The sequence below is a fragment of the Venturia canescens genome, chromosome 1, assembly GCF_019457755.1.
Source record: "Venturia canescens isolate UGA chromosome 1, ASM1945775v1, whole genome shotgun sequence".
Classification (NCBI taxonomy): Eukaryota; Metazoa; Arthropoda; class Insecta; order Hymenoptera; family Ichneumonidae; genus Venturia; species Venturia canescens.
In genome coordinates, this window is record NC_057421.1 from 31,118,658 (window position 1) to 31,137,699 (window position 19,042).

General features: G+C 33.1%; 4 protein-coding genes across 11 annotated transcripts; 2 read left to right on the forward strand and 2 right to left on the reverse strand.

The window, feature by feature from the left end:
* Positions 1 to 408: 408 nt before the first annotated feature.
* beta3GalTII (beta-1,3-galactosyltransferase 6) lies at positions 409 to 8,387 on the forward strand. 4 transcript variants are annotated; one of them, XM_043416092.1, is made up of 5 exons: positions 409 to 2,157; positions 2,714 to 3,128; positions 7,075 to 7,184; positions 7,603 to 7,826; positions 8,167 to 8,387. In XM_043416092.1, the coding sequence occupies exons 1-2, from the start codon at positions 1,430 to 1,432 to the stop codon at positions 2,997 to 2,999; spliced, it is 1,014 nt and encodes a 337-aa protein (XP_043272027.1). In that variant the 5' UTR covers positions 409 to 1,429; the 3' UTR covers positions 3,000 to 3,128; positions 7,075 to 7,184; positions 7,603 to 7,826; positions 8,167 to 8,387. The 4 variants fall into 4 exon arrangements, with proteins under 4 accessions (XP_043272027.1, XP_043272036.1, XP_043272018.1 ...); XM_043416101.1 differs by having other exon boundaries at positions 2,714 to 3,006; XM_043416083.1 differs by having other exon boundaries at positions 2,714 to 2,988.
* Ing5 (inhibitor of growth protein 5) lies at positions 7,653 to 9,999 on the reverse strand. Of its 2 annotated transcripts, none has more exons than XM_043416136.1 (5): positions 9,844 to 9,999; positions 9,319 to 9,754; positions 8,463 to 8,915; positions 8,162 to 8,340; positions 7,653 to 7,794 (listed from the first exon to the last, which is right to left on the reverse strand). In XM_043416136.1, exons 2-5 carry the CDS (start codon positions 9,353 to 9,355, stop codon positions 7,693 to 7,695), a joined length of 771 nt encoding a protein of 256 aa, XP_043272071.1. In that variant the 5' UTR covers positions 9,356 to 9,754; positions 9,844 to 9,999; the 3' UTR covers positions 7,653 to 7,692. The 2 variants fall into 2 exon arrangements, with proteins under 2 accessions (XP_043272071.1, XP_043272080.1); XM_043416145.1 differs by having other exon boundaries at positions 9,319 to 9,771; positions 9,844 to 9,992.
* A 148-nt stretch (positions 10,000 to 10,147) lies between these two features.
* On the forward strand, positions 10,148 to 15,149 carry Ykt6 (YKT6 v-SNARE). Of its 4 annotated transcripts, none has more exons than XM_043416219.1 (4): positions 10,148 to 10,390; positions 11,348 to 11,543; positions 11,954 to 12,225; positions 12,842 to 15,149. In XM_043416219.1, the coding sequence occupies exons 2-4, from the start codon at positions 11,354 to 11,356 to the stop codon at positions 12,980 to 12,982; spliced, it is 603 nt and encodes a 200-aa protein (XP_043272154.1). In that variant the 5' UTR covers positions 10,148 to 10,390; positions 11,348 to 11,353; the 3' UTR covers positions 12,983 to 15,149. The 4 variants fall into 4 exon arrangements, with proteins under 4 accessions (XP_043272154.1, XP_043272137.1, XP_043272161.1 ...); XM_043416202.1 differs by lacking the exon at positions 10,148 to 10,390 and adding an exon at positions 10,620 to 10,923; XM_043416226.1 differs by lacking the exon at positions 10,148 to 10,390 and adding an exon at positions 11,180 to 11,198.
* A 481-nt stretch (positions 15,150 to 15,630) lies between these two features.
* Positions 15,631 to 18,869, reverse strand: ND-42 (NADH dehydrogenase (ubiquinone) subunit ND-42). Its single transcript, XM_043416065.1, has 5 exons — positions 18,585 to 18,869; positions 18,404 to 18,476; positions 16,992 to 17,645; positions 16,249 to 16,638; positions 15,631 to 15,961 (listed from the first exon to the last, which is right to left on the reverse strand). The coding sequence occupies exons 2-5, from the start codon at positions 18,470 to 18,472 to the stop codon at positions 15,842 to 15,844; spliced, it is 1,233 nt and encodes a 410-aa protein (XP_043272000.1). The 5' UTR covers positions 18,473 to 18,476; positions 18,585 to 18,869; the 3' UTR covers positions 15,631 to 15,841.
* Positions 18,870 to 19,042: the final 173 nt, after the last annotated feature.

Consider the following 19,042-nt stretch of genomic DNA (forward strand, 5'->3'; position numbering starts at 1 on the left):
ACCTCTCGTGTCAATAATGAAAACGGCAGTTGAAACAATTACTAGAGCATCACTATTACAGTGCCAAAAAAAAATATTATGCCGTACGTAGACGTTAACTGTGTAACGAAAAAATAATTATTTATTTGTATCAATATCAAATGTGAATTAGCAAAAAAACATGCATTGTGCTTTATTCCAATCTCATTTCAAATCGACCGACAATGAATATCACATCGATTAAAAAAAAAAACAAAATTCGAATGTTTTGATAAAAGTAATAAAACGTGCACGCTGTACTTAATTTATTCGTGCTTTTGTCTTCATGCATGAAGTTGTTTGACTTTTTTTGAATAAAAAAAGTGGGAAAAAATATTATTTTCACGACTTGGAAAATGAAAACTGGAAAACTTTTAGTTTAATAAGACTCGCTTGTCAAAAAATATTTATCGTTTTTGAGATTCACCACTATTTTTCAAGATAAAATTCTGGTTTATCAAGAAGAAAGATGGTAAAATAAATTTGAATGAATTTAATGTTACTTCTAATTTTTCAGATTCCGAACACAAATTACGAGAAAAAAAGTTTTTCTTCATGCAAATACCTAATTCGTTGAATAATTTCATTTCAACAGTAATTGAATTCCTATAAAAATAATGAAATAGAGTTATTACATTACATTTTGCAATTTTACCAAAATTTCAAAAAATATATTAATTGTAGACGAATTTATCGCCATCTTTGTTAGATCTGATCCTACAAGTGTAGATCAGATCTACGGAGACAATCATAACATTTTACTGGTTCATCTGAAATACATCAAAGGAAAAAATCATTCGTTAATCTAGTATTTATCGATTTTTTTTTTTTTTTTTTGAAAATGATCGAAACTCGTCTTCTGAAAGTATATTCTTGAAAAAAAAGTACCAATGTATTGTTAAAAAAAATCCTCTACTTCGGTGTTAACTTTTTATGCTTTTAAAAAGTTGTATAAATTTCATTTAAATCCGTCGAGTGGGTTTGTGGATGACGCTGGTAGTCGACTTTCAGACCATAGTTTCAAGAAAAACGTATTCCCATAGTTCGAGTCTGGTCGCGGTTTTACCTTTTCGTATCATTTTGAGGCCGGTAGATGGAGTAAAGCTTATTTGTATTTCGGTTTATTGAACCCGAATTCGCATTAGTTTTTCCGCAGTCGTTCAACCAACTAATCAAACATTTTTTTTTTAATTTATATTTGAGGTAATTTCAAAACGGAAGATTAGTCTTTTGAACAACCGTTTGAGTTATGTGGTAAGTGGCGCCACTACGAAACCAAATTGAGGCAAAACAAGCTTGCCTGAACAGCTGATTTGTTACCTACTACACGACTACACGAAGAAGTGTAACGATGGAATACTGATTATCCGGAGAATGTAACGTTTGTCCGGGTGGTCCGGGTATAGGACAAATGGTAGAGCGGGGAAATAAATTTGGATACAAAATGTTAAAAATAAATCGCTTCTTCCAAAAAAAATTTTACGTAAGGTTCAACGTTTTAACGATAATTCTGTTATTATTAGGTTTGACTTTCATTATATTGTATGTGGCTGACGAAAATCGTTGTGAAAGTGCAAAAGAAATAGAAATGGATAAAATTAAATACCGACTAATTATTTTGATACTGACGCATCCAGATGCAATGAGGAATCGTGATACTATAAGAAAAACTTGGCTGTCAGATAAACATCAAAATGTCAAGCACCTTTTCGCTATTGGAACTTTCGATCTTCAACCAGAACAAATGGACACTCTGCAATCTGAAAAACATAAATACAATGATTTGCTTCTACTCGCGAAACTTGAAGATTCGTATGGTACTTTAACGAAAAAAGTATTAATATCTCTCAAAGAAATTTACGCGACTTACGAGTTTGATTTTTTACTCAAATGTGACGATGACAGCCTGGTACTTGTTCATAAAGTTTTGCGTGAACTTGACAAGTGGGAAATGAAAGGAACCAAAAAAGAATTATACTGGGGTTATTTTAACGGAAAAGCTCAAGTAAAAAAACGAGGACCTTGGAAAGAACACGATTGGAATTTGTGTGATTACTACTTGCCTTATGCCGTTGGTGGTGGTTATGTTCTTTCTTCGAATCTCATTAAATTTATCGCCGGTAGTGCCGATGTATTGAGGTAAGCTGGAACTTTTTTTTCTCGCCTCAATCGTAATTATAATAAAGCAGGGATAATTCATTACTGTTTTTAAGTGATCTATTGAATGTTGAAAATATTTAATAATCAAGTTCTTCGCTGTCCAAACTTTGAATACTACTTACAATAATTTGCACATGTGGTGACTATCAATTTGCGTATGCTCGTAATTTATTCTAACAAAATTTTTTCTTATTTTTCTTATTTATTGAAATGTCAATCATTTCTATTTGTTGCCATGAAAATTCCTGTCAATCAAAATCAAATGGTTTTTTATTCAATTTATCATGGTATATAAGAATACTTTGCCCAACTTACCTAGACAATTTTGTAGTTAAATTTAAAAATTATATCCGCTCTCCATCATCACCGATGCAATGAATTTCAGAAATATTATGGATTGCTTATTCCTTGTTATATTTTGATTTTTCGTTGAAATTGGAAAAAATTCTATGCTCACGCTACAAAAGTTTTGATTAAACAAGCAGGAAATATTTTATTTTAAGTTGAAGCTGATAATTTGAATATTTTTTTACAGGCTCTACAATTCTGAGGATGTCTCAGTTGGTTTGTGGCTAGCTCCGTTAGCAAATGTGGAAAGAAAGCACGACGTACGTTTTGACACGGAGTATCTCTCACGAGGCTGTTCTAATGTGTATATAATAACGCACAAACAATCAGTTGAGAGTATGACAAATCTGTATGACCATTATAGGTCAGCAGGTGTGTTGTGTGCACGTGAATCAAGGAACCGTATGAGTTACAATTACAATTGGACAGTACCACCGAGTCAATGTTGTACCAGACAAATCGGTATTCCTTGACATTGCGGTGGGATTTTTGTTCACCCATATTCTAATCGATGCTCAACAATAATTGAAAATATTCATTCAGCCAATTTGCTCTTTAGCCCATATTTTTCAATTTAAATATGTACAGGATAATCATTTTTGGTAAATATTTACTTTATTCACTTTTCCTAAAAAGCATGGAAAATTATTTTTCGAGCATTATTAACAATAAAAAATAATATCGCGATCAATTTTAGGGAGGGGGAAGGTACAAAAACCAAAAAAAAATATTTTGAAAAAGTCCGAAAGAAACTTCAGTTTCTTCGCTATATTCAAAGATGCGTTCCGGAGTCACCCAACAACAATTGTTTGTTGCTACAAATACAGTAGAATAATATGAACGATAGTAAAGTTTACGTAGTATCATTCAATGGAATGAAAAAATGTAAACAAAGGCATAATGTTCACGTGTCTGGCCACAAAGTATGAATGTCAACGATTTCAATTTGAACAGTATATACGGAATAATCATGTGTGACGGGTGTTCCTTGTCGCTTACAAAAGCAATCGTTAAATTTCAAACGGAATCTGAAAGTATAACTTTTTTGGAAAATCACGGGGTGTTTGAACGGGAAGTGATCCTACCGTGCTCGATAAAAATAACAGATTTTGGCGTTGCCAAAAACAGTTTACAAACTAAGGAATAAAAAAATCATATGTTGTTTTTTCCCGTTTTCCCTCCTTAAAATTAATCGCGATAATATTTTTTATTGAGAATAATGCTCGGATGTGTGTGCGGAATCGTTGGATGGGTTTGAATATAGGGAAGAAACTGAAATTTCTTTCGGACTTTTTCAAAATTTTTTTTTTTGGTTTTTGTACTTTCCCCCTCCCTAAAATTGATCGCGGTATTATTCGTTATTGATAATAATGCTGGAAAAAAATTTTAAGACTATTTTGAGCAAAAGTGAATAAAGTAAATATTTACCTCATTTTTCACTAAGGATTATGTATCTTTAGAGTTTGTTACAACAAATCGTTTTGAGATTTATCTATTATTCTGAATACTTCGGTATCATAGACTTTCACGCTTTCGAATTTGTAATGTTAGTAAAAAAGAATGAAATTCAACTGCCAAAAAAAAAGTAGATAAAACGACAATAAACACATTAAGTCAATCATAGTTCTAGACAATTATAAAATAATTCATAGAAAAGAACTTACTTTGCCATTCTTAAGTCAGGAGCCAAACTTGTGCAAGAGGCCATAACTTATATTGGAGCTTTATGCGAATCTTGAACTAATGATTGAAACAATCAAGAAACAGAAATTCACTTTGAAGTGTTTGCGAATTAATAGAAACATCATTTTATACTTTGAAAACTTATTACTGCAAAACAATGTTCTTGAAAGAATATGAAAAAAAAAGAATAATACGTTTTCGTAATTACAATACTAACTCAACTCAAATGCATCTCTCTATAGTCACTTTCGAATGCGATAAGAAACTATTTGTGTGACCTTTCCATTCAGTATGATCTATTAAATATTTTTCCCTCCAGTAATCTCTGGAATTCTCACCGGAAAGTGAGTTTGATCATTAAAATACAACAATAATGACTATACCTTTATTCAGACGAATCTGCAAATTGCGATATTGGATTTTTGTTAATTCTTAAGTGTGCTTAAACTCATTATTGAAGAAAAATGATGACATTGCGCTCCATTGTGATAATATAAAATCAATGTTACTTCCAATTCGGATCCCACCGAAATAACTTATGTGGAATTGACGTACAGGCCATCAAGGTCGGGGCAAGAGGTAGCACGTAGCACTAGTCTTAAGCATATATAGAGTGGGTTAGAAAAACGCAAAACAACAAATGATTTTATACAAAAATTACCTAGTTTATTGCAATTGTCTAGAAGATCCATTTTCATCATATTTTTTTTCCGAAAAACAAACCATTATAATTCATGATTTCGATTATACATCATTTGGTTTAATAGTAAAAAGTCTTTCTGTAAATTTAAAATTAACTTCGTCTGATATTGAAACTTTCATGCTTGAAATGCAACACGTTTGATATTCTAACATAAGTTTAACATCCGGTTGTTTTCATCGATTCCTTTCAGACACTCATACAAAAAATTGTTCAAGGAAAAATTGGGATGTACGTTATATATAAATCGGAAGAAATCGAACATTTTGAATGAAAATTATTGTTGCATTAAAAAAATGGAAACCCAAATACCACATGTTTTCGGAACTTCATCAAATACACATTCGTTTAACACAATAACAGATTGAAAAACTAGCGAATAGTTTTTTAATCCATTTCTCTGTAATATGTAAATATGAGAATTTGATGATGTTCAAGTTTGTACAGTTTCAATGCAGCGAAATTCTCATTTTATTCAGTTACTTTTTTTGCAGACTCGAGTCATCGACGTCAATAAATTTTTGATTATTACGACCGAACTACCGACTTCATATTCGAAAGTAGAAAAATGGCCAGAAAAGTAAAGCTGAAACATGAATTTTTATTACAAAGCAAACTCTGAAATTGGGCAGTTTGAAATTTGCAATTGTTGGAATACGATGATCATTGTTTTTGTTCTGCGTACTTCCTCTCTGAGATGTTTACTGTCAGAAATCAAAGCCGTTTTTTATCCAATTATTTAAATATTGAATTTACAGAAAAATTGGATAAATTGGATAATACAAAAGCTTCGTCAACAGTTGTTGCATTACAAAAATGTTCAATATCATAAAATAATGGATAATATGTCGTTGAAAGAAGAGCTAGGAAAACGGTTCGCAAAAATTAACAATAACGTAGGCATGACAGTGTATGTGATCGTTGGTTTCTTCAGATATACAGTTTTAGAGTTCGTACAATACGAATCAACAGGTATAAAAATTAAACCTAAAAAATATTGAACATGAGAACTGTTAAAAATAATCGTGCACGTTTTAGCTGAGAGCTATGACGTTGAAGTTTGCATTAAAGTTCGGCAATGAGAACTTATGTATCCATATCACAAGTTTCCCGGATGTTATTTTTTACCCACAATTTGTTGAAGAGCCTCGATAAAAAAAAAAAAAAAAATATCTCAGCTCTATATTCAGAGTAAATCTTCGATTTTCAAAAATTTATAGTTCATTGTACTCCTAAACTGCGAGGTGAAACTACTCGTGATTCAAATAAATTGAAATTGTTTGTAATGAATCTAGAATTTTTTACATTTTGGCTAAAATAAATAAGAAAACATTCATTTTTGATTCATTAATATGAAATATTTTTTTTCAAAAATTCTAACAGAAAAAACTAAAAATATGCTCTATAAAAATGCAAACTTCAATACCATAGAAATGATACGATAATGATACGAAGTGCGCATTCCTCATAACATTAAAAGTATATTTTTTTCTTTCGCTACAGTTTCATACGCTCTTTCAAATGGAAGATAAGAGGTAATATGCAATTACAATGTATTGATACATCCGTGTATATAATATTATATACACTAGGATCATACAAAAAAATTGCAATTGTTTTCATTGGTCTTCGTTATTTTTGGATTATTTTTTTCGTAAAATAATGATGCAGTGAAATTAAAATAACAAAAATAAATAAATAATTCGTAATTTCAGGATAGTTCAGCTTTCGGACGATAAACGGAGAAATTGTATGAATTATTAGATTTTTCCAAAGGATTAAAAATCTAGAAGATATTTTTTTTGCATCAGCCCACATACGTGCAAACACACCCCGCAAATAAAATGCCTCTATAGATGTATGTGCATACATGTACAATTTCAATTTATATATCTTTATATGAACTGTATGCAATAATGGTATGTTACATGCTCAGCCGTACGGTCATATGATATCTTCTGTTTTTTATCTTTCAATAAACCTAATAATGTACATTCATAAAATATAAAAACAGGAATTAACTAGAATATAATAATATATATGTAATACGAGTATAGTTTTTTTTTTCATATCGTTTCATAATACTATCCAGTGGATCTGGTACTTTTCTTCACTTCCAATGATTTACGTAATTTTAGTTTTTTATTTTTCATAACTGCGCGTAGGAAGGGATCTCAGGGAAGGAAAAATTGGTGAGTCACAGACGTTCAAGAACCGGCCAACAATCGATCACAAAAAAAGAGAACACCCAGTTTATCTCGAGCAACGTAGCAAGGTTTCTCATTTTTTTTCAATTAAAAAAAAAACCCAAGAACCAAAACGAACATAACGAAAAAATCGCATGTCAAAAAGCAGTGAAAAATATGCGGCCAATTCTCAATACATTAAAGCACTGTGACAAACCCTCGCGAACTGTTTTCTAATTATATACAAAATCGACAGTTTTACGTTCATAATTTACGGATATAAGATGGTTTACTTTTTCTTTCAATAAATAATGGTTCATTTTACGAGGAAAAACAAAACGCAAACTTGTCCATTTTGGATGCAATATGAATACAGTTGCGATTTTTACTTTATTCTAAGGTTTGAATTTCCTATCTCTTTTACGTAGAAACGGACGAATCTTCATGTTTGACTATGAAAATTTATATTCTATCGTATCTTTCTCTGGTCTGCTTTATCTTTTTTAGAAGTAACGTACATTTAAACGCTCGTATGGAGAATCGTGCTTAGCACTCTTCACCTTCGTCGTCGTCGTTGATTAACCTCAATTTTTTATCTCACTTCTTCTTACGATCTTGCGTACATTTTGGACAGTACCACTTACCCTTCGGCTTGGTCGTTAACCCAACACACGCGAAATGGAACCACTCGATTGGACACTACACAAAAATGATTTTTCAAATGCAAAGTCGTAAGAGAACGATTTACACTTTTGTATATCTGATAATATAATTTGCATATTTATCTATTGCAATTGCACCATGCAGCAATGATAGTCACAATCTCTCGGACAATTGATGAATAAAAATGTCTATATTAAGTATATATTTTGATCAATGTAGTAAGATAATAATATTGGAAACAAGGATTAAATTATTTAAAAAATAATGTAAAACAAGAAATATTTTTCATGTAATCTATTATTTCTATTAATTTTGTTTTTAAATATTTACAAACAATAAGTGAAATCATTGTTAAACACAAGTGCAAAAATTCTAAACTCGGAATCTCTTTTTGTATACTTACATCAGGATTATCACAGCCAATCATTTCTCCATAAGAAACTTGATGACACAAACAATACGTTGGCTCGTTTGGGTCGACAGGCATATCCAATACGTCAGAAGGATGCCCGAGGGAGCTTGTTTCTGTTTGTGCCCCGCTTCCAACAGCACCAGTGGAAGTTGCGGAAGTAACGGATCCTCCTTGAATACACAAAGTTGAATAAATTATATGGAGTTGTTCAGTAAAACAACGTGTTTGAAACTACGAGGGAGAGTTCCATTTTACTTTGAAAACCAATAACAACTTATATTACAGTTTTTACCTTTTTTCTGTTTTTTTCTTGCTGTTTTTGATTCATCCTCGCTGCTTGCTCCGGTCGTACCTTTTTTGCGTTTTTCCTTTTCTTTGAGTTTCTTCCTACCTTTTTTACTGGCTCCGCTCTCTTCCTGAGTTCTACTACTACTTAGAGCTTTATCCTGAATTTCAGCTTCAAACCTAGCCAGATCAGAATCCAATCTTCTTATGTGTTTATCCACTAATTCGTAAGTTTGGATGGCCAATTGGACTTTGTCATCACCATACTCTCTGGCTTTGTTAAATAAGCTTTGTATATGGCCAAGCTGTTCCTTGTTTTTGTCATTGGATTCTTTTTTTATATTTTTTAAATAATCATCCGCAAGTTTGTCTATGTCTTTCATAAGACCTTGAGCTCTAGCATCCAAATCTCTCATCAGAGTAAAATTTCTTTGCAATTCTATGGGTAAATGCTCCAGACCTGCAAAAATGAAGCACTAAGTACAATCTAGATAAGTTGAGAGTTAATTCTAAAATAATAAAATTCAAGGAATTTTAAAAGATATATATATATTTACAAATCCTCAAAACATTGGGAAAACGTTCATGAAGCAATGGATAAAAAAACGAGGGGAAATTGAGCAACAGTGAATTCACAAAGTTTGAATATATAAATGACAAACGCACTAATTAGTTGAAAAATTCAGTTACATACAGTAAGATTGAAAATGGTGTACATATAAAATATTATAAAACTTGCAAGCGATGTAAAAAAAGGGTGAAAGATAACGAATAAAAGTGGTAGGGTGACATATATTTTGTAAAAAACAGGGAACATAGCCTAAAAAGGAGGACTCATTTTCGTGTGCATATGGGTCACTTACTGTCCAAATAATGTTCCAGGTAGAGTGCGGTAGTCATTTTTGGTCGTTTTACGATAACGAATAAAGAAATAATATAACGAAGCCTCTTTGGCTTTTGAAGAAACGTCAATCTCACGGTGTAATTTCCAACAAACGCATAACAGACATTGGTTCGTTGAAACGGTCGAAACGTCAATGTAAGCCAAGATGCACAAAATTTTGAGATAACATTCTTGAGATACTTCAACGACTGGTTCCTTTTTTTAATTATTTTTATTAAGTTACTTTTCTCTTTATTATTATAAAATGGTTGGTCACAGAATGTACAGCGATCGATGGCGGCCGTTTATCGTCACTTTTGCTGCGAAATAAACGATCTCTCTCTCGCTCTTTTTCTCTTACTTTACAACGTGAAAGAGTAACGAGGTGAAGAAAATTTCCATGGTCGCCAATAATGCTGTAACAGTGAAGTTGCTGCAAAACTAAACTTGTGGCCCGTCGGATAATTCTAAAAACAATCCATTCGACCTCATGCAATCTTCTCACCTAATAATTATTTCACGTTGGAGATAATAGACTAAGATGAATTTCAATAATACCGCAATTGATATAAAAACTATAATAAATGTTGAGAAATATTCCGACAGCGGTTTGACCCGCGCAAAAACAGTTCCACGATTCAGTATTACCAACAGAGACAACGAGACCCTCCCTACACCACTCCCTACTGCTCTCGCCCTAATACTATATATATAGTAGTCTCTGTTGTTACCAACACGACGTCGTCGATGTCAGCTGCTAAAGCGATTTTCTTCAAAATGTCAATGACGTCATCGCTGTCGAAGCTATTCGTCGTTGTCTATAATTGAGAACCTCTGGAAGAAAACTGATGCGTTTTTTTCGTCTTCCATTTATATGTACACTTGTACGAGTGTGTACGAGTATACGTGTTCAGTAGTTCAGTGTTCAGTTTATGTCGGTAGTTGGTAAAAGGTCACTCTGAACAGTTATTATAATTGGAACAATATTTTTGTCCAAAAATATCATCGTTTTACAAAAAAGAAAACAAAGTATTGCCATTACTTATTCTGAGGTTTGTGCATACATATTTATTAAATAGGAAAATCATAATTTAGCTCGTGTTTAACAAGTGGTTTCTATTCTCTTGATTAACGAAAAGTTTTTGACAGATCTTCATATTTTTAACGGGGAACTTCGGTGTTCTTTCTCTTATGCTTTAGATTTTATATTCTATCACGTTGACGAAAACGGTGACGAACTGATATATCTCTGCGTTACTTGAAACGCGTGTCCCTGTCACAGTCTCACAGTTGCTTACATTGATTATTCTATTAATTCCGCGCTTCGATTGGCGGGGTCGATACTCTTATCGAAATGTTTTCTCTACCATTCTTTAATCACATATTGAGTGTCGTACACGTAAACATATATAGACTAAATATAATAGAATGAATCAACCGAATGTGTTCAGTGTTTAAACATCGAATTTCCGCGATTATATAGTATTGTTCATTAGCAGGGAATAATTGCCTCTGCTGAATCATCATTTGTTCATGAAATTGTTTGCAATTCAATTACATGTATTATTTACGTGATATGCATTGGGTACATAGCAACGACGCTGAACTTTGCAATGTTGGAGTCCAACGATATGAACGAAAAAAAGATTTGTTATTCACTAATTTTTTATTTCACAAAGTATCGGTGCAGGTTGAAAAACAACGAATGGCAAATTCGACAGGGAACGAAATTGGAAAATTGCTGGAATTATTGAAGGCTCTTCTAGATTATTTCGTTGGACTCCAACATTGCAAACTTCAGTGTCATTACATAGCAGTCCTACAAAAAGTTTGCTTAAATTGACTGGTTTTCAAGATAGTGTGAACATTAACTCTCAATTATTATGCCATGTTATCATTATATTTATGTTTTTCGTATGGAAAATGATATATACTCTACATTATGTAACACATACTAATTAAGAGTATCAACATTTTTGTTAATCTTAAAAAATTGATTTGAATTCCAGGTTAAGATGGTGAAACTTTATGCCCTCACTGTCCTGTACAAAGGTCCGACTTCTGCGACTGCACTGAAATGTGCTTATGATGTAGAATCATTTTCCTACTTCCAGAGGAGTAGTGTCAGAGAATTTATGGCTTTCGTCAGTAAAACGATAACGGAGAGAACTCAAATCGCGGCTCGACAGAGCGTCAAGGAAGGAGGTAATTTTATTAAATTTGGAGTTATTAAACGCAGCTCAAAAGTTTGTGATTTCTTCTATTTTTGGTTTTATGAGATTTTCCATATTTTTCATTTACATATATTTTGTTGCATCACAATAAAAAGCTACAATGGATAAAAAACAATTAATTATTAATAACAATTTAATGATTCCTTTAAATTGCAAAGAAACATTCACTTGTCGCCTCATCAAATAATGATATAAAATAAAAACCAAAAAGCGCCAGTCAATTAGAGTGTCTGAGTGTTGTAAAAAAATCTGGATCTAATGATGCAGAGTAGAATATTGTGAAATTGATATTATTTGGTCTAAGTTACCTCTTTAAACTCATTTGCATAACGCTCGGTCAAGCTTATTAACTACACAGTTGGAATTCCTTCTCATTTTCAGAATACATGTGTCACGTGTACGTCAGAGGTGACAATCTAGCCGGAGTTCTCATATCGGATCACGAATATCCAAACCGGGTCTCACACACTCTAATTACCAAAGTATTGGATGAATTTGCGGCTCGGCATCCTTCGAACACATGGGCAACATTAAACGAAGCGACCGCCGATTTTCCACAAATTAATACGTACCTAGCCAAATATCAAAATCCTCAGGAGGCTGATTCGCTTACAAAAATGCAAAATAATCTTGATGAGACGAAGATCATATTGGTAAACTATATTTACTGAGTTTATATCCTTGGATTTCAATTATTGAAGCCGAAATATCGTGTATTCTCCATTGGCTCAATCAATTTCTTTTATTCAAATGTTTTATTAAATTAACAATTTTATTCAAATGATTTATTCTCGATGAAATGGATATCTCAGTTAGTGACAAATTTCATCAATGCAGTAAAAATCCTTTAGATACACTTTTTATCGATATTAAAAAAAGAAATAATGCTCCTGAAATGGAACTCGGTTCGGTATTGCAAATTTACTTAAACTGAAATTTTGCGAGCTCACGATTCGGAATTCTAAAAATAACTTAAAAAAATTTTCATAAAGTTATCGAATGGTCACGGCATAATGACGATTAGGTACAAATGAAATTGAAATTTGACTTGCAAAATAATGTTCTAAGTAAAATTAAATATAATTAATTTAATGAATTTCTGGAATGTGTGAAGTAAGTGTTTAAAAAACGGTATTAAATGAAAATTCGTGTTGAACAGAGAATTTTACTCTCAGACTATCGAATTAGAAAGAAAACGTGAAATGAAACCTGCCGTGGAAAATGAATATTGGTTAATTTAAATAAAAATGCAACTTTGAACAATTTCAGCATAGTACACTGGAGGCCGTACTCCAAAGAGGCGAAAAACTGGACGATCTTGTTGCGAAATCCGAAGGTCTGAGTGTACAGTCAAAGGCGTTTTACAAGACGGCGAGAAAAACTAACTCGTGTTGCAGTTTAACAGCTTAATGAAAAATTTTAAGGATCGCGGGTTAACACAGATGAATTAATCATCCCATTGTCATTCAGCATGATCATCAAATGCCTGTTTGCGATTCTACAATAACCGTGGAGTAGCCAGCGTTACATCCGACATTGTTGTACGTGATAAAACCAAATGATATGTTATGGGGCTGCGTTGATTATGGAGAATTAGTTTTTTTCGAAAATGAGCTATAAACTTTCGAGAACCGCTGGTATTCCTGAAAAATGAGGTCGTAAACAAACAAAATAAAAAGTTTTCAATGTTTAGCTTATATTTAGGGAGCTTCTAATTCTGAGATGCTCTCATCAGAGCTTATCAAAGGAAATCTCTAAATTTATTGTTTCCTTATATATGAATTGCGAGAAATTCCATTACGTATCTCCAAATTATCAAAGAGAAATTTCTTCAATTATTTTTGTCTTTATTCATTTTTCCGAAAGTTAAAAACAGTTTTTTAACGATTTCCATTAATGATAAACGTGTAATCATGAATCGGAATTTTTTTTCGGTTATTTAAATCCAAAGTTGAAAAAAAAAAAATAATTAATGATGAAGAAAAAATTGTTTGAAAATCCCAATGGCATGTAAAACCCTTGAATAAATTGCCTCCTCTGAATGTCGCAAGATGTTAAATAACATCACTGACGAAATATTGGAAAACGCAAAAAAAAGTATTATCGGGAAAATTGCAACATTTTTTTCCCACTGCTTGATTTTTTCTTCCGCTCCACAAAATTTACATAACGGTCCTAATTAAATTTTGAGATCCTCTGACTCGTCGAAGATTCCTAAAAAAAAAGGATAATGTTGCTTTAATTTTGTGTGTCTTGTATTATGAAACGAAAACAAGAAATGGAAGTTTAAAAATGTTTAAAAGTGTGACACAGTATTACATTCCAATCGAAAAAAAAGTTTCCACAATTATTGAATTTAGTTCAATAATTATTCACCTTCAATGTCGTCGGAGATCTCATTATTTTCCTATAGTATTGACATACATTGAGAGGAAAAATTATTTTTTTTTCTTTCTCACTTATCAAACAGTTTCCGACAATTGAGTAAATCGCGAAACAATTTGGGAACAAAAAATATTCGCACTCCAACAAGTGTTGTTGGTGGATAGTATTGGACAAAAGTATATTCAATTTTTTTTTCATTCGAAAAACATAAAGCAACAAATTTAGTTTACTGATTGAAAGAATTTACAGGGGAAAGTAAATTTTTATTGTTTTTTCACCATCCTTCTGTGCACGTTTTCTTACCAATGAACAATCCGCCATGATCAATTATCTCTGTCCATTCCTACAGAATCTTCGGATTATCGAAACCTCTTGACGACCGTCTTTCCATTGTAAAATCGAAAAATACTAGTTGTGAAAGAAGATGGAGCAACAAAAAAGTACACAGTTGCACAAATTATGGACTCAATTTGTCGTGCGTTGACGAAACGATGATTGTTATCCATCGTACATTATTATGGTATATCGATTCAAAAATATGAATGCTATATTGATCGTTGCGAATGAAGAATTTCTGTGTAATATATGTGTGGAATCGATGTTTATATTTTAGTGCGAAATCAAGGGGAAGTACAGTTAGAAATTTACGAATAAATGCTACAGATGATTGAAAAAATTATTTTCTGCTCGCTGATGAAGGATGGCTCGATGAAAAGAATTAGAGATTATTTCGAGTGGATGATGTAGTGCAATTTTTAGAATACTAATCAATAATTTATTCTATGATTTCAAAGTTTGCATTGTTCAAATGTGGAATTTGCGGTTCAATTGAATTCCTGTTGCAATTCAGAAGAAAAAAGTTGCAGAAATGAATTCAAATATTTCGAAACATGAAAGCACATTCGTTCCACCGAAAAGGTGCGATCCTCAAAATCACTCTTCGTTTGCTTTTTAGAAGATATTACGTCGTACTTCCTTAGCGTTTACCTTTTTCCACGTGAGAAAAAAGAACGAAAAATAACCAACGAAAGGGCTGATACATTTCTCAATAGTGTCGACAAAACGATACGCGGGATTTGAACTGTGTAAAATGTGTATTCAACTATAATGTATGTATAATACTATTCTATGTGTATAATACTTGAACTACTTGTATCCATTTATATTATATATCAAAAGAGCGAAAAATTCATATTTGTGTTTCTTTGATTTTCCTACGAACTTCAATGAGACTACGAGTGATTTCAAGCAATCGAAGGTTCATTCATATTTTTCAAACTTCTCGGGAATTGGAGCATGGAGAAAACGATGAAGTACCTGTCGGACTAGGGTTAACGCCCATAATTAGCGTGACCCAGTGGTATGTGATGAGCGCACGAATAGAAATCGTTATCAATTCGAATAATTTTTTCATAATATGAGCCATATGGAATGAGTAGTTTTCAACCCAACAATTTGGCAACGACTTTTTCATGGCAGCTCCGAAACATATGATGTGTCGCAGAATGATGTGTAACATTGAGAATTTTGAGCTATACAGTTTTCAAATTCAAGTTATAAACATTTAACTAACCATTGAAATTTCTAGAGCTCTGACATTATTTTATGATAAATGTTTTTGCATAAAATAATTTATTATAATGGGAATTAATATGGATTTGACGAAGAGGAAATTCATTAAAAAACACCAATTTATACGTTTTTTTTTTTCATATACATCGATGCGTAACGTACATCGTAGGTGACTTGGCGTTTCCGGAAAAAATGAATTTCCACGGAATTTTAACTACGACATTTTTAGAGCTAATCCGCCAATATGCTCCCCAGCGTCTGGTGGTTTTTTTTTCAATTTTCTTTCTATATAAATTACATAAGCGTAGAGATTTACTTTTCCTTTGGAACTTTGCTCCTAGGTAGGAAATCTTCGAAAGTGGCCTTTGATTTGAACAGGATACCTTTGTCGAATCCAGGAACGAAACCAGGGTTGTAGCGTTCCGTTTCAACCTATTGAAAAAAAGGTGTCATTGTGAAACGGAACTTTCACACAAAATGAGCCAAGATAGGATTCGCGTCTGATTAAAGGAAATTCTTGATCAAGAGACTCGGTAGAGTCTCGGGACAAGTACATTGACAGCCCTGTCGTCTACTGGCCTGAGGCTCTCGCCGAGACTATCCTACTTTCCGTACAGATAAAACTTGCAACTCTGATCTGATTGGCTTGATAATGTACTTGAATAGTTACTACTTTTTTTTAATGAAAATGTTAATTGAGCAATTTATTGTAAACGTACGTGGTCCATAATGTTGTCCCAAAGTTCGTCTTCCTGTCCAGTTAAATAAAGTTCCGGAACATCGAAACGAGCGATTATGAGAGGAGCCAGAAGCCTACTTTTTGTCATCGTGTATTCATATCGTTTCTGATGGATATCCCATTCAGGATCAAATTTCCAATCGCGAAACCTTGTATCGTTTCTGTCGACAGCCTCGAAATCCAAACGTTCAATATCTTCAACAACTACGCCAACGTCACCCTCTGTGCTCCAATCGTATATTAACAAGTTTCCAGACGTCGTAACGGTCCTCAGATATTCTTTGTAACGACTTTCCAAGTCAGTTAGATATTCGTCAGTCAGAGCTGGTGAATCCACCTCGTGCAAACGATTTCGCTTTTTTATGTTTTCCTGTAAAACAGTCCAAAATTGTTCAACAATTTACAAAAACAGTTAAATACTTTTAAATGCAAAACGTATACAAAAAAGCTCTTTCCATAAAATCATTAGTTTTTCAAGACATTTTTCCAATATTCTAAGAGTAATTCATAATATTCTAACATTTAAAAAAAAAAATAATTTTTTTTTTTAAATGTTGACAAACGACGCACTGTCAATTGAAATAAAAACAATTTGACAATTTGTCTTTCTCATAGCAAACACTTTCTGACTTTTGTTATATTAGAATGGTTTTTCCTAAATGTTGAAAAGCGATAATCATCAATTTTGATTTGTAACGATCATGAATATATAGAAAATCTAACCTTGATAACGGAAACTGGTGCATCCAGGTAAATAGTGAGATGCGGTTTTAGAAAATCATGAAGAGTGCCTTTGACAGCGCATCGATGGTAGTCAAGAGCTTCCTTCGATACAAAGCCACGAGCAGCCATGGCTTCCATGAAAATGTGATCGGTCCAAGGCGAACGTTGCATAACAACTCCTTCACCAGTAGAAAAAAGATGAGCCAAAGCATCTACATACTGGTTGCATCGCAGAAACAACATAGCAAGTTGCATTGCAGCAACATTAATGTGTTTGGGATTTTTAAGAAAAGTTGAAAAATCATAGAATTGAGCGTTAGCTGGAAACTTGTGATTGAGACTCCTCAAATCAAAACCATAAGGGTTGATCCACAAATCGTCAAAATTTGGTGGTGGTATGTACTTCATTTCCAAGTCTTCTGCTAATTGCTTAGCAATTTTATCTTTTCCAACTGTTGGCATTCCCTCGATAATGACAATTTTTGTATTGTCGTCAAAGCGTTCCAACATCGGATCCGTAAAATAAGTCCACGGCGTTGTTTTCTTGTGCTTGTAATCGTAAGGTGGTGGTTTAGGTGGCCTATTTTGTCGGAGCTCTCTACCAGTTATCCCAGCGATTTGCATTATCGCTACATTGTGGCGTTTTCGTGGAGTCTTTTAAGAAGAAATATTAATGAATGACATTTGCACAACTTGTATACATTTTTGTATATGAATTCTCAAGATTTGAAAAAATGTTATTTATTTGCAGTTTTGGTTATTGCAAAAAGATTATTACTTACAAATCTGATTTTATTGGAACATTTCAACAATTTATACAGTCATGTTTTCAAGTAATTGTTTTTCTGTTTTTCTCCTCAATTTTTTGCCGTTAAACATGCTCTGGGGTACTTCAATATTTCAGGCTTAATGAAAAATGGGGACAATATGATTCTGAATAAAGTAATTCAATTATTAACAGAATTACTAGACCATGGAACAGTGAGACTACTAAGCTACCTGTCAATATAAAATATATTTATCCTTTCACATGGGAATCACAGAACAACAGGTGCTTCAGGAATTTTTTGGAAAAACTATAATTCAAACAACTCTATACCACAATGTTATAGTTTTCGATGGCAGAACCTATGATGGAAACTACTAATTGGTTCATTAGAAGGAAAACTGATATTTTTCAGGTAGCCAATTAACACAAGTATCTTTATGTCAAATGTAAATATGTAACTCGTCAAACTCGTTTGTACATATGCATATTTATATGAAACATACACTTTTTGACAATTCTGTTCGAGTTTTGAAAATTTGTAAATTTCTCACGAGGATGATGAGGATGAAAGATTGTCATACAAATCTTGAAGATTTTTAACACATTGTAGGAAATTGAAGATTTTTTTCCAGTAAACACTAACCTTACATAATCCAACGAGCAATGCAGTTGAATTGAAATTCGCTAGGCCCTTTATCAGCACCGACGCCATATTGCTATAAAGCGATACAACAAATTAATTTCATAAAGTCAAAATAAATGGAATAATAATCCAGAAACATGAAACTTGTTAAAGTTGTGGAAAATACTAAATAAATTGTTACCCAGTGTCTCGATGAGGCCACCGGCTGAAGTCAGCCGCATCTGGTATCTCTGATATGAAGGAAGATAATGGGTGCGTTCGACTTGAACGCCTACAAGCTTTCGGGGTGTGAGTATCGTTCACCACGGTTCACACCGTTCAACTTGGGGCTGTACGCACGCTTACAAAAGCACTCATGACGTCACGGACGGAAGACGTCATTACCGCCGCCATACTGTACTCGCAAACGCTTTTCCCAGCGAGGTGGTGAGGCAGCAAAATCGTGAGCGTTAAAATGCGCTTTTGTCAAAACGAACGTGAGCAGCACACGATTTCAGTTGTGAAAGCGGCGTTAGCTCGTCAGTGTGCGCTCACTTCACCTAACGTCCCTCAACACCGCTCATAATAAGCGTGAGCGCTGGAAGCGTGTAAACCAAGTGTAAACGCTCAAGCCGAACGCACCCAAAATAAATGTAACAC